Raw genomic sequence first — 14,206 nt, 5'->3', positions numbered from 1 at the left:
ATCTGCTAATGTCCTCTCACTGCTCTAAAAGGGCCTTTTCTGGGATGAAGGAGGAAACCTCTACATCCTGCTGAAGCCTTGGTTTCTCACCTCTCCTAGCTGCCTCATTTTTCAAGCACTAAAGAGTACTGGGGTCAGCTGCAATAGTGCAAGTAAGCCAAGGTGGAAAAGCGCAATGATGTGGAAAGGGGAAAAGGTGATGAAAGCCTCAGAGAAAAATGGGATTGGTCTGGTCTGAGCAAGGAGTGCCATGATCATTTTAACCTGTATGTAAGCAAAGCATTTTTGAGATCAGTGCATTTTATCAGTCAGTGGGTACATAAATAACCTCTGGTTCCGGCCTTTTTTATTTGAACACTTTTCAGTAAAAGCATGAGAGTTTACTCCTAAAATGCAGAACTCCATGGTTAAGCATAACGGAAAGTGTGTGTCTGCCTCACCTTCACTACAGAGTCCTCAGCACGGAGTGTTTTGAGCACAGACATGGAGATGGGACTGATCCAGGGTGTCAGACCCGATTTATTTCTTGGGGGTGATTCAGCTCTCCAGATCTTCCACCCAAGGCCCAGCACAGCAGACCCATTGCAACATTTGGCTGCCACCTGGTGCTGAGAATGAAAACTAGCCAGAAGAGTGCTTTTCAGGAAAAAAAGTAATTGCTTCAATCACATTCTGAAAACAAAATTATGGAGTATGTGGCTTACATGGCCAGGCAACTGGGAATTATATGTGTGTGGATTATGGAAATGGGGTATATTTGGGAAGGAGATGGGAAGACCAAAGACCTTATATTGTAAATTTGGAGTAATTTCTTTCTGGATGTTGGAAAATTGCCTGTATATTAAATAGGACAGGGTTGTCTAGCAGCTAGGTTAGGGGACTTGGAGCTGGGGGTGATTAGAATGAATCACCTGTTGTGATCACAGCAAATTATTACATTTCTGTCTCTCTGTGTGGCACGTGTAGATGAAACCTAATAGCACATGTGTACGTGTACGTGTGCCTGAGACTCTTCCAAACTATGGAAGTACTAAATAGAGAACTTGCTGTTGTCACTGCTGGGATCTCTGAGCTGTTGTGTTAGACTCAGAAAGAGCCACTTGCTTATACAGTAACAGCACAAGGCCATGGTTAGTTGTGAAAGCGCCAACCCAGACAGGTATGCCCACAGACATTTTTTGACATCCCTTTGTCTGGTCAGTTTACATGAGGGGTGTGAATGTTTTTCCAGTAAGATACTGTATACCTGTCTTGTTTACAGTAAAGTAGTACAAATCCACAGCATTTAATGGTGATTAATAGCAAAGCTGGACCTTTTCTCACAGACACTCCCGTTTTGCACTAGCCCTCCTGTAGTTTTTTCATTCGAGCGTCTTTCTCTGCCTGACAGTTGCCGCTAATGTTGGAACTGCATGGGTGGAAAACGTCTGGTAGATGAATAGTCCACCAGGACAAAGTTTTATCGTTTACGAATAAGAGGCTGTGTGTTAATAGCAGGCTGTCCTCTGGGAAATCAGAAGCTGGGTCAGAAACGACCCCTTCTGCAGCTTTGTTTCCAAACTCTTGCTCTGCTTAGAAAACTGGGAAACGCTGTTGGACCAGCAGAAACAAATTAGCCAGGCCCCGAGTCGCCAAGGTACATCAGTTCCTCTCCGGGTGGCTTTTCTCCCTCCGGAAGCAGCTGACGAGTTAGGTGCTATTTTTCGTTGAACAGCCCCAGCAAAGAGCAAGATTCCCGAATTGATGCTAAATGCCCCGTGTGCTTTTGAGCCCGGCGGTTGGCCGATGCCGCCCGGAAAGCCCCGGAGGAAGCGGTGTTTCCTGAGATCACCCCGGGGCCACTCGGTGGCTGCCGGCCCGACACTCAGCCGATCGAGCGCCCGGCGGCCCCCGAGCCCCGCCACGCCGGTTCGGCGGGGCGGCCGGCAGCCTGCCGGTCGCTCCCGGCCTCTCCCCAGACGAGGGCGGGGCTGCGGGCCGGGCTCTTGGCGCGTCCCTCCCCGGCTCCGCTCCGCCTCCCGCTCGGGGGTAGGCGGCGGCCTCCGCCCCCCGACGCCCGCTCCGCGGTTGGCCGCGGCGGGGCGGCGCGGCCCTGGTGACACGTCCCGGCACCGCCCGCCGCCGGGCTCCCGCCGCCATTTTGTGCGAGCCGCGGCCGGGGCCGGGGCCGAGCGGGTTTCGGAGTCGCGGGGAGGGAGCTGGGCTCTTCCCTGCGCCGCCATGCCTTCCTCGCCGCTCCGCGTGGCCGTGGTGTGCTCCAGCAACCAGAACCGCAGCATGGAGGCGCACAACATCCTCAGGTAACCAGGGCCCGCCCGACCCCCTCCCTTCCTTCCGACGGCGGCGGCGTGGCCGGGCCCGCTGCCGCCGCCCGTCCGGGCCGCAGCAGGGATACTTCCTCGGGCTCTGCGGTGCGGAGCCTGCCTGCCTTGCCCGCCCCGGAGCTGGGCTCCAGCGGGCTGTCAGGACAGTGGGGCGCCGCGCCGGCTGTCTTCCGAGGCCCTTCTCGGGGCCCGCGCCGCAGCCTGCTAGGCCCGCGGGCTTGGGGACTTCATCCTGCTTGCGTCCTGTCTTCTCCGAACCCGGCTCCGAGCTGGGTTCGCCGGAGCGGCCGGTGCGGTGCGGGGGGTTCTGCTCCACCGTCGCTGACGGACCTCTGGATCCAGTGCTGCAAAACAGGAGCTGGCGAATTCGACAGGCGCAGAACAGCTCCTGCTTATCGGCATCTGAAAACTGAAATGCTCCTTTTCTCTTTCCATTCCGCCGTCGTCGTCCCCCCCCCCCCCCCCCCTTTAATGCATCTGAAGACTGGAACCACTCTGTGCACTGAAATGCACTCTATGCCTTTTTCTGTTGGAGTAAAACTAGACAGAGTGTTTGGTTCAGATTGTTAAATGTCTTTTGAGATTATGAGGGTTCATATTTGTAGCACTGCAAGTATTTTCAGCTTGGCTGAATTCAGAAGGGGAGGTGGTGGAGTGGGGGATGGACTGGCAGACAGCAGAGACCTGATCTGCCTGAAATCATATTCCTAAATCTTTCCTGTGCACTGGAGCAACACGATATAGGTTTTGGTTTGTGTTTTTTTTTTTTCTGTTTGTTTTGTTTTGTTTTTGTTAAAGTTATGCAAAGTAACATTCACATTTAAAGATACAGATTGCTAGCACACTAAGCCAAACAACAATGTGTAAATTGTATGGTACATTTAAATAAAAACAACAGCCTTGAAAGGAATAAAAAACAGAAGCATCTGGTCTGGCAGCCATCTTACTGTGAGCGGCATATGATGCTGTTAATGCTTAAACTTGGGATCAGACATTACCTGTGGCAGTTCTATGAAAACAGGATGTTACCAGTAGCTGCTTGAGGGGGGGAGAATGCTCTTCTGTTGTTTTTCTGCTAATAATACTGGAACTGACTTATATTTGAAACCCGAGTACTAAGGACAAAGTTAAATTTACTTCTAATGTCTAGCCTTTTTCTTCCTCTCTGTTTTTGCAGAAGAAACAAATCACTTCCGGTGTGACTGATGTTCTTCTGGTAAATGTGTCAGGGAAATGTTTTTTGAAAATCTCTTCTCCCTTAAGATTTTAATTAAAAGTTAACAATGTATGTATTTGGAAAATGTTTATTTTCAGCAACATCTATGTAATTACAGCAACAATAGCATAAATGGCAAAATAGAGATTAATTGCTCATGCTGTTTAAAGAAATAACTAGCTCAAGCAATGAGAATGGTCATTTGCCAGTAAACTTCAGCAAAGTGCCTGCATTGGCGCAAAGCCAGCCTGCTTTACCAGTTCAGGGTAATGTCTTGCTATATGTTGCACTGCAGTTTGAAAGAACACATGATTAAAAGAGGAAGAGTTAGGAAGAAATTGAGGTATTATGAAATTGTAAGGCATTTTGTGAAAGAGATGCAAGACTTTAAAGGATATGTATTCTAGAGAAACACTGGTGACTTTGAAAACAAAGTCTGGTGTCCAGCCTGCAGTGTTGAATGTATTAATGAACATTCATAAACAGTCCTTTGTAATGTGTAGCATGGTATCTTACCTAAGTATTTTATATAAGCTTTTTTTGGAAAATATTTATGTTATGAAAATTTTTGTTGAAGTGTTTGTCTTACATTTGATGATTCTTTAAAAATACTGTAATGCTGTCAAGTTTCGGAATTAGCTTTTCTATTCTATTCAGTGTTTCAATGAATTACAAGTTTTAGTTAAGTCAGATTCTTCATGTGGCATTTTTATTAGTAACTGTGCTTATTTCACTCTCCAACTTAGAGAAAATTATCTATCATTAAGGTGAGCTTATTTAACTTTCCAAATATTAGGCCTACCTAATGCCTACTAAGACTTTAATTTAATTGTATGCTACTGCTTTTAACGCAAAAACAATCTTGCAGAAATGTCTGATTATAACTTCTGATGCATTTGTGCCACAGAAAATTTAGCTCTCTGCATATAACATTTAGGTGAAATGATTGATTTACCTGGTAGGCTTTTGTTGGAAGTAACTGCAGTCCATCACTTCTCGCTCTTATGTTTCCTTTTAGTAGTGTATCCTTTTTAATGCATGAAATTTATGAAGTGGTTTAAAAAGGCTTGATTTAACATCTTAATATACTTACATTTTATAACATCCCAGTATTCTTTCTCTTTTTGAACTCAGAAAAGCAAATTGTAATACATAGTATCTTTGCATACTTCAGCAGTTTTGGGGGGTTATGGTGGTGTATATGTGTTTGTTTATTTTTCTTTATTTAAACCTAATGTACCATTTAGTAAGAGTTACTTTTTTTGGACACTTAGAAACTTTCCTTTAAATTGTAGTGGTTTACTGCAAAAGGGTTTGCAGTGAGTCACTTGCCAACCTGAATTTCTCATTCATCCTCACTGTACTTGATATCTTTGTCCTGCCACCTGTGCCTCTGGAAAACAAACATATGCATTAGATCTTTTTTGTATTTGAATAATCAGTCTGCCAGTTTCTGGTGTTATCTTGGTTCGGTACGGTTTCCATTTGTTCTGTAGTGTCCTTGCATATTTTCTAATTAACCAGGTTTTAAACATTTTGTTCTAATCTTCCAACAGAAGTCAGACTGAAGGTCTTTTGAAGTTTGTTCATAGAATAGTTAACCGTCACTGCAAGGTGTGTTGAGACATTCAAGCAAAAGGAAAAGAGGAAAGGCGATAAGGAGGACTATGCAGAAAGACATAAGTCTTCCTTAAAAGCTGTCAAACTGGATGCCTGCCTGTGACCAGTCCCTAGGTCTAATCTTACTCATCCCACTTCTCTTATTTTTACACATGCTATTTGTGTGTAAGTCGTCTTTTTTTTTTTTTTTTTTTGCCAAAGAGTATGCAGACTTGGGCCATGGTTCCCTTTCAAACATAGAAGAGGAAAGTAGAAGGGTAACACTTTCCTTATTAGCAGATTTTATTATACAGCAACTTTGACATTTCCATTTGTGTATGTTTATTTGGTAGTACACTGATGGCCTTTAAAATGAAGTTACCATTTCAAATTATCCCAGTGTGTAGGAGGTGCTCTGGTAACTTTGTATTTTCAGGTTCTTAAGGTATAGGTATCCTATCAGTCTCCTGACTTCAGGGTCTTTGTGTTAGTACTGATAATGAAAACTTGCAGGATACTATATGCACTTAAGCTACATATATGTTCCTTCGTTTTAGGAAACTAAGTGTGTTAAGAAATTAGGAGTGTGAATATGAGATATCTTAGTGGTAGTAAACAGATTTAAATATTGAAACCCTACTAGCCGAAACTTAAATTTCATATTGATGCTATGATTTATAGTTCAGCATTGTAAGAGAACTTAAGTTGCACCCTTGCAGTTTACATAAGTTGCTAGTCACAGCTTCTCTACTGACATTATCTGTCAGCAGTGAGGTATTGAAATGTGTATTGCTTAATTTAAGATATCTTAAATTGTATTGATCCACCTTCAAGAAGAAGGAAATGTTCTAATGTTTTTATATTAAAGCTTTTTTGTTTGACAGCTTAACAGGAATAATGCAAATTACAAGAAGTTGTTAATCTTTTAAAGATTTTGTAATCAAAGTTAGTTAACAGTATTAGTGTTCCTGCTGTTTAACAGTATGGGGGGGTTTTGTGGAGTGGTGGTTTTTTATTTTTTTTTTTTAATATATTTCTTGAATGGCTTAAGATATTTTTGAAACAGTCTACAAAGAAGACACTGTTGCTAGTTATTTTCCCGCTACATATTGTGGAAGGGGATGCATTAAAATTACTGATTTGTCGACTGAAAATCTTTACCACTGTCTTCACCCTGTGACTAGTTTCATTACTTGTGAGTGCTTGAGGCGTTCCTTGGCTTAGAGGGTCTCAACTCCCCCTCATCCCTTATCTCTTTCTCAGGCTGTTTTTCTCAGTCCCCGTTTCTCTCAGGCCGTTCTGGAGAGTTAGTTACAAGTTGTCTCACAACCGCTACCATCTGTAGTGGTACTGCAGGATTTATTGCATTTGCTTTAATGTTTAGCAATACTTATTACTGGCCATTGTAAGAAGAGAAGCTCTACTGTTATGACCTTATAGTAAGCTGACAAATACCTTGATGTAATAAGTGTCAGTAAGATCCCAAATAACAATTAAATAGTGGAAAAGTGTTGGTAAAAGTTCATGTCTTGATCTGCTTGGATTAATATTTCTCCTCTCTGTTTCTGAAACAGAGTGGTAACAATTCTATCATGTGTTAGTGCTTTGTTAGTGTAGTCCCACATTGATTTCTGCTTTCAGCAGCAGTTGTGTCCTAGATGAGAAGTAGTATTTGCAATGAGCTGTGAGATTCTTTGGAGGGAAATGCAATGACTCTTCAGGTCCTTCAGTTAAAAGTCTAAACTCACTGGCACATGAGTAGTGCATGTGATCTCATTGTGATGAGCTTTGGACTTAAACTGAGGGGAGCGTACTTGCTGAAAATGAGATTGTGTACTGGCTTATATTTGTACTTAGTATATTGATAGTTTACATCCGTTGGTCTTAATACTATTAATAGAAACAGCTTCCTGAAATTTCACAACATTTACAGGTCTGTTAATGTTTAAGCTTCACATTTTCAGAAACTGGTGCTAGGATAGTACATTAGTATATCTTACCCTTTACTGTTTATGTTATAGTTGAAGCTCATTATTTTCCATCTTCTGGGTAGTTTTACTAGGCCAAGAGCAAGTATTAGATATACGTTGTCTTGTAGAAAATTATCATTGTTAAAAGGCTGTGCCACATTAAAACAGGTATTTGATGACTCACTAAACTAGGTCTGTCCAGCTGCTTAATAAAAGCAGGCTCTGTTGAATAATGGTTCTATGCAGGTATTCTTCCCTCTTCCTCCACCCCCTCAATTGTTGCAAGAAATGTGTTGAAACACTTTCAGAATATTTCATAATAATACACCTGTTGCATAAATAGTGTAAAAGCTGTAGCCTGCCAACTGCTGGTGTGAAAGCATGAAATTCCATGTGAGAAATGCATATTCCACCTATTCGGGGAAGTAATTTTCAATGGCTTGTATGCATTAGAGGTGCAGATTTTTAATGTGTGGAACTTCATTTGAACATTTCTGTTTTGCTTTATATGAGATTATGCAAACTTCAAGGACATTTCTGACAGTTGGGGATGGGCTTCTTAATGTTTGTGACTCAAGTAGACTTATTTCAAAGAGGAATTTTATAAAGGAAAAATTAAAAGTTAGGAGGAAAGCATAGAAGAAAATACTTTCCCATCTTCATGTTACCACTTTGCAGTAACATTGGAGAAAAGGAAAGAAGACAGAAAGTGCAGGGTGCCAAGATCCAATATTTCTCGGTTGGTGTTAAAATTCTTAGCAAAAATACTTTCAAATGGTTGATACAGAAGGGAAAGAAGAAGATTGAGACACCTGGAAAAAGATAAATGTGAAACATTAGTATTTTAGCACTGCAATTTTTTCTAAACATGTTATAGTTTTCCACGTCTAGTAGAAGCAGTAGAATTAAAAACTTGAGTCTGGAAGTATTGCAGGGAAAATAAAATAAACTAAATGTAACTGCTGCAAATATGAGTCACTGTTAATGTGATGGAGGGCTGGGAGGGGGAAAGAATTGCACTTTTTTCCACTTGCATCCATTTTCAGTCATTAGTCCTGCAGAAGGAAGCAAAAAATCATCATCTATCTTGTCTGTTTACAGAAATAGGAACCTATAAATAGTTGCTGGAAGAAAAAGTGTAGTGAAGCAAGAAGAGAGAAAGGAGGAACTATGTTCCAATAGGACAAATTAAAGGAAATATCACTACAGATAGTTGCGTAGCAGTGTTTGAACTTGGGGCAAAGCCTGCTGAGTTAGTCTCTGCATGGAAGCTTTTTGGATCACTTTGAAGACACCATTTGAAGGCAAATGTGCAATTTGAATTGGTGTCTTCTACTGAATTTCCTTGCTATCTTGTATATGAAGACCAAGGAGTCAAGATGTGAATCTGGCACTGGTTTCCAGTCTCCTGCTCACTCTTCTCAGAAGAAGGGTCTACAGTTTTTTGGTTTTTAATTTCAGGGGAGGGTGAGGTGCAGGCATTGAGTTGTTTGCTTGCTTTTTGTTTTAACAGTGCTTGCTCTTTAGAAGTCACTGCTAAATCATTGAAGCTGGAAGTGTGAGTCCTTAAAAAAATGAGAATAAGCCATGATCTTGACCTGTTCCAGAAGTTAGATTGTCATTATAAAGCCAAATATTTTGGCATACTGGACAGTAGCAACAGTACTTTACCATGTAACTTTGTCTGTTAGACCACCAGAAAACAATCTTTTTGGTCCTTCTATTCAACACATATATTGTAATGCTTCTTCATATTACTGAAGAATTTGTTGAGGTTCAAGTAGCTGTATTTAGGTTAATCAGAAAGAACATTTTGCCATTACCCCTAAAGACAAGCAGGTTCCTGCCTCTTTTTTTTTATTACTATAATTATTAAGCAAGTAATTCTTCATAAGAATGGAATGAAGCTATACTTGGTTTACCCAAGAGTTTTAGGTACCAGACAGCAGAATATCTGCCCCACTTCTGTAAAGGTAATTACACAGTATTGTTTTTCAGTCCACTTGAGAAGTGCCAGGCACACAAATGTTTGTACTAAGCTAATTAAATGATATTTGAGGTATTATTGGCAACATAAGGAGGGGAATAATGTAGTTAACCCAGCAACTTTAGCAGAATACATAAATACTGATTGGTTGGTATTGTTATTTACTTTCTTATATCAAGACAAAAACGCCTCTGCCTATACTGTATTGTTCAGGAGTGAACACAGAATGCATGCTTCTTGCAAATCCAAGATGCCTGAAAGCACAAATGAAATATGCAAAACACTACGTACTGTAATTCTAAGAAAATTTCATATAAAATATCAGTGCCACTTTAGAAATGGTGGGTGAGTTTTGGAGTTTCGATTGTAATGGCAAGGAAATATGCATATTTTGTACGCTTGGCAATTTAGTTCATCAGAGTTGCCCAACTGTTTGGTGATTTGACCAATCGTGAAGAGATGTTTTTAAAATGCAGTATGTGTACTTTAGCACTTTGGTGTTTAAAGTCCCATCCAATCTAATAGCCTCTCCCCTTCCTCTTTTGTCTTTCAGCAAACGAGGATTCAGTGTCCGATCCTTTGGAACAGGGACTCATGTGAAGCTGCCAGGACCAGCACCGGACAAGCCGAATGTTTATGATTTCAAAACAACATATGATCAGATGTACAATGATCTGCTTAGGAAAGACAAAGAACTGTATCCCTGTGGCATGGCCTTTTTAAAAAATCCAATATGGTTCATCCTTGAAAGGTGTAATTCATTATTTGGCATTATGCATTAAGAATATACAGTTGCTTGACTGGCGAATTTAAAATGTTTTAAGTTTATAGGAGGTTTTTTTACAATGGGCCTCTAATGCTCCCTTGTAAATTGCTATTGAGTTACAATGCACACATTCAAAATGCTCTTTTGTAGTATGTTAACATGTTTAGCTCTTGAATGAAAGCACATTAATACTATCACAGATTGTCCATTACCTCCACTGCACTGTGGATCATACTTTCTCAGTGCAAAGACTGTCCTGATAATGGATATGTGAAGAGCGACCACCTCAACTTTAATGTTGTATTTAGCTCAGACAAACTGACAGGTAAGGTTTACAGTATACTTTCTCTGGGAGAGAGGATGCCTTTCATTAAAGAGCTCACCCTTCTCACTGAGAATTTCTTGGTACATGACTTGATATGTGCACTGAAAAAAACAATCCTATAGTATATTATAAAGAATGGACATAGGAAAGCCCAATAACATTTAATCCTGGGGAGCAGAGGTGATCAAGGTTATGCACACTACTTAAAGCCATGACTAATGTCAAACTGCATGATTTTAGAACATCTATATTTAAAGTTGATTTTTCATTTGTTTTTAAGAAAATCAACAAACTTACAAAATTGGGACACTCATTCTAGGTATTCTTTTCTCAACAAGGGATCTGATTTTTTTAATTTATTTTTTTAATGTTACATATGAAAGAGCAAATTTACCCTAAATCAGGGATTCAGTATATACTGAATTTCTGCTTAAAAGATAAAATGCCCTTTAGAGTGAACTATCACAGAAATGAGTCTTGATAATTTAAGCAGTTTTTTCACTTTTTAGTGATACAAGATTTTTTCCTAAATGGCCATCTGAAGATGATGTTAAGAAGATGAAGATGTTAACAGGATTGTTGATGTGGTTTAAATGTCTCAGTTGTACTCAAAAGCCAGTTTTCTTGCATCGTTTTGAAAAAAAAATTTAAAAACCAAACAAGTTGTCAGACTGGAGAACTTGGAACATGGTAGAAACTAGTTCAAGCAGTTAACCCAGGAGTCAGCAAACTCAACAACTTTTTGAAAGATAGCTCTGCAGCTGTTTGGTAACACATATTGTACTATGGCTTACTCTTACTCTGAAAATTCTTTACTGTATTTGCTGACCAGAAATTGTAAGTTTGAGTTTCCTGGGATCCCAAGAGTGGTGCCTTCTTTTGCATTGGGCATTGAAAGACTTCTGTTAAGAAGAGCTGGGCTGTTTCATTAAAGCTGCACAGCACAGTGAGAACTGATTAAACATTGGAATACCTTTCTGCATGGTGTTCCATACAAATGGTATCCCTCGTGGGGATACTGGTTTCCTAACACCTAATTAGAGGTCCTTTTTAAAAAAAATATTCAAAATATAAGGTATAGTCTTAATGCATCAGATGTGTGATGTGCTTTTTTTTTTTTTTTTTTTTTATCCCTATGCCTATATGAGAAAAGGAAAATCTTGCAAACCCATCTTAACAAGGTATGCCATATCTTGATGAAGAAGTAATTGCTTCAAAAAAAAAAAATCATTTGAGAAATAATTTTAACAAGAGCTAACAACTTATGATTTCCTTGTTGCATTCTTCATTGTTCTTGCATTGAATATGTCAATGCTTTTAAGGTAAAACCAAGAGAAAGCTTACCTAGTTGCCCCCTAATCAGCATATTTCAGAGTTACCGTTTTGATTCTGCTCCGTGGCAGGGATGGCTGCTGTGTTCCGCAAATGTATTTGCAGTGTTAGTTAAACCTTTTTTCAGGATAAAAGAAAGCAAGTTTACACAATTGCTGTTGCAAGGGAAATAGGGCAAGAACAATGGCCTATACATTTTTACATTTTTGCTTGTCACGTAATATAAGTAATAGTTTTCAGAGTGAAGACTGTCAGTGCAGAAAGCAGCTCTGTTTCTAGGAATGGGTTTTAAGGGTAAAAACTAACCAAAAGCAGACCTACTCTCACCAGAGAGTTGTGGAGTAGTTTTTTTGTGAGCCAGGGTCATATGAGCTCTCAGGTTTTTTGGGTGAGCATTATGTCATAGAGGTGATGGGCATGCAGACATTACCTGCTGAAGGGTGGGAGGGCCTGCTCTTCTGATGGGCTATGAGTGTAATTGTTATGGGGAAACAAAAGAAGGTGTGGTTCCTCTTACGATTTAGCTGGTTGTTCTGTTCCCCAGCCTTGCTTTCATCAGCTACGGCGGAAATGACTCATCTATGGCCTTCCCATGTGGCTTTAAGTAATGTATTTGGTGACAACTGTCGTCTTGTCCCCATATGCCAGTGGTGGGATGCATGAAGTTTGAGTGCCCAGCATTCAATACTGCCTCACTTGGGAGCAATGTCCTTCTTCCAGTTCTGTATGCCAACAGGGGTCCAAAGCATTATGAGCACTAGATACTCAGTTAAATTGTGGCTGTAAGGGACTTAGAACGTTTTCTGGCCAGCCAAATAAATGATCCCTGTTTCCGAAAGCTGTATTCTCAAACAGGAATGAGCTTCTGCAGTGTTGGACATCAGTCAGAGCAAGGTTAAAAATGTGTTAGAGCGAAAAGATCCATTGAAACTCTGTTATTCACTTGTGGAAAGGGAGAAGAACTATTAAAAACCCAGTCTGCAGAGACTAGAAGCACCTTCATTGCAGTTAATTAGTGGAAGACAGAGCACAAGCTCACATACCTTGAAGGCATATGCTGAATTTCAGGACAGGAATAAGAGATTAATGGAGCCAGGCATGCAGATTCAAATGAGTAGGTGGTTACAGTATATCTAAAATTGAAGTACCTCAAAGCATTTTAAGATGTGGTAGTTAAACCTTATAGTTAAAATAAGTATCCATACCTACCACTGCATTTTTAGAATAGCATTTAGATTCCCTGAGTCTGAATAGAGGGCTGCGACAAAACCATTTAAGGGTGTTGTGAATGTGGTTTTTGGTTGCTTTTTAAAATACTACTCTATTGTTTCTAGAACAGTAGATGGTTCTTCTAATCTGTAGGAGACATGACTGTGGTCTGTGGTACCTCTGTGGGGCTACGCATGGATAGTATACCTTGTTGTATTTGCATGTGTAACCAGACCTTTCAAAGATAAGCCACTATGATACTTGCCCCTTATAGCTGTTTGAATGGGTTTAAGGACTTAGTTTAAATTATGTGGTGGTGACTTTAAAGATGAGACAAAAATAGAGGAAAACTGGTGAGTCTTGCCTTCAGGTGAATGCAAAAACTAGCCAAGGATGAAACCTTCTAAATGTCAACTTAAATCTACAACAACAGTTGTTTTTATGCCCAGGGATAGGAACTGTTCAAATGGAAGTTTGACCAAAACTCTGCAGCAGTAGCTCCTGGGTTCTTTATCAATATTAACTAACTCCATGATTGATAATTTCTTTACATTTCTCAACACTGATGTATCTGTCACCCTCAGATGGAAGATACCTAATGATTTCCACAGATAGGTTTTCTTATTAGGATTTCTAGGCAGCCTACCTCTACTCTGCAAGCTTGGCCTCCTGCTCTGTTTCCTGCTTTTTTGAGTGCATCTTTTAATTTGACTTGCTCTCTCATTGTAGGTAGGATTTCAATTTTAGCTCCATAGTTAAATGATGGTATAGAATTGGGGGAAGGGGGCAGAACATGTCCTCAAGAAGTTACTAAAAGTGTGTTTCACTTGGAAAGGAGAAAGTTTCAGAAATTAAAACTGGCTTGATACATCTTACTCAAAGACATAAGGATTCTTTTCTGTTTAAAAAAAAAAAAAAAAAAGTAGTGTTCATCTAGGTGATTGGGATCTAGTTTTTTACTCTGAGCTCCATATTTAAGCCGGATGGCCATATGGTACTTTCTGTGCTATTGCTGATATGTGGTGGTTGGTGTTTTTAATAGTACCCTTCACATTCAGAACAAGTGGAACCAGTTTCTTCTGCCATATACAAGACGCTTTTCCAGGCAATATCTGTAACATTATGGTTTCCCCATAGCCAATGCTTATTCTTGGTTTCTCCCCCAGTCTTCCATCTGCCTGAGATGTGCTCTGTTAACTAGTAAGATGCATTGTGGTAGAACATCAGTAGAGGAAAATTATGTGGCTTTGGAGCAACTGTAGTCATGCACAAGATCTTCACAGGGTCTAGATGAACAAAACAAATCTTTATTTCCCTGCAGAAGATGAGGAAGGCCAACAGAAGTATACTGTTGAACTAAATTGGCTTCTCTACCTTTCCCAAAACTTTTCAGTCCCACTTCAGATGCCATCTCCTGTGCCCATGAAGAGGAAAAAACATGAAGAGGATTGGGACTAGCTGAGAAGAGGGGGCATCCA

At 40.3% G+C, this 14,206-nt stretch overlaps 1 protein-coding gene across 1 annotated transcript in view; it reads left to right on the top strand.

The window, feature by feature from the left end:
* Positions 1-2,092: 2,092 nt before the first annotated feature.
* SSU72 (SSU72 homolog, RNA polymerase II CTD phosphatase) overlaps positions 2,093-14,206 on the top strand; it is a 29,449-nt gene continuing 17,335 nt past the window's right edge. The window contains exons 1-2 of the mRNA XM_042794169.1: positions 2,093-2,300; positions 9,650-9,793. Of these exons, the coding sequence (XP_042650103.1) occupies positions 2,221-2,300; positions 9,650-9,793 (224 nt within the window). The 5' untranslated portion in view covers positions 2,093-2,220. The remainder of the gene's footprint in view (positions 2,301-9,649; positions 9,794-14,206) is intronic.

This window comes from Tyto alba, unplaced genomic scaffold (genome assembly GCF_018691265.1).
Source record: "Tyto alba isolate M040663 unplaced genomic scaffold, T.alba_DEE_v4.0 Super-Scaffold_20000042, whole genome shotgun sequence".
NCBI classification, from domain to species: domain Eukaryota; kingdom Metazoa; phylum Chordata; class Aves; order Strigiformes; family Tytonidae; genus Tyto; species Tyto alba.
Note: the sequence above shows the minus strand (reverse complement) of the source record. Positions and strands in the feature narration are given on the sequence as shown.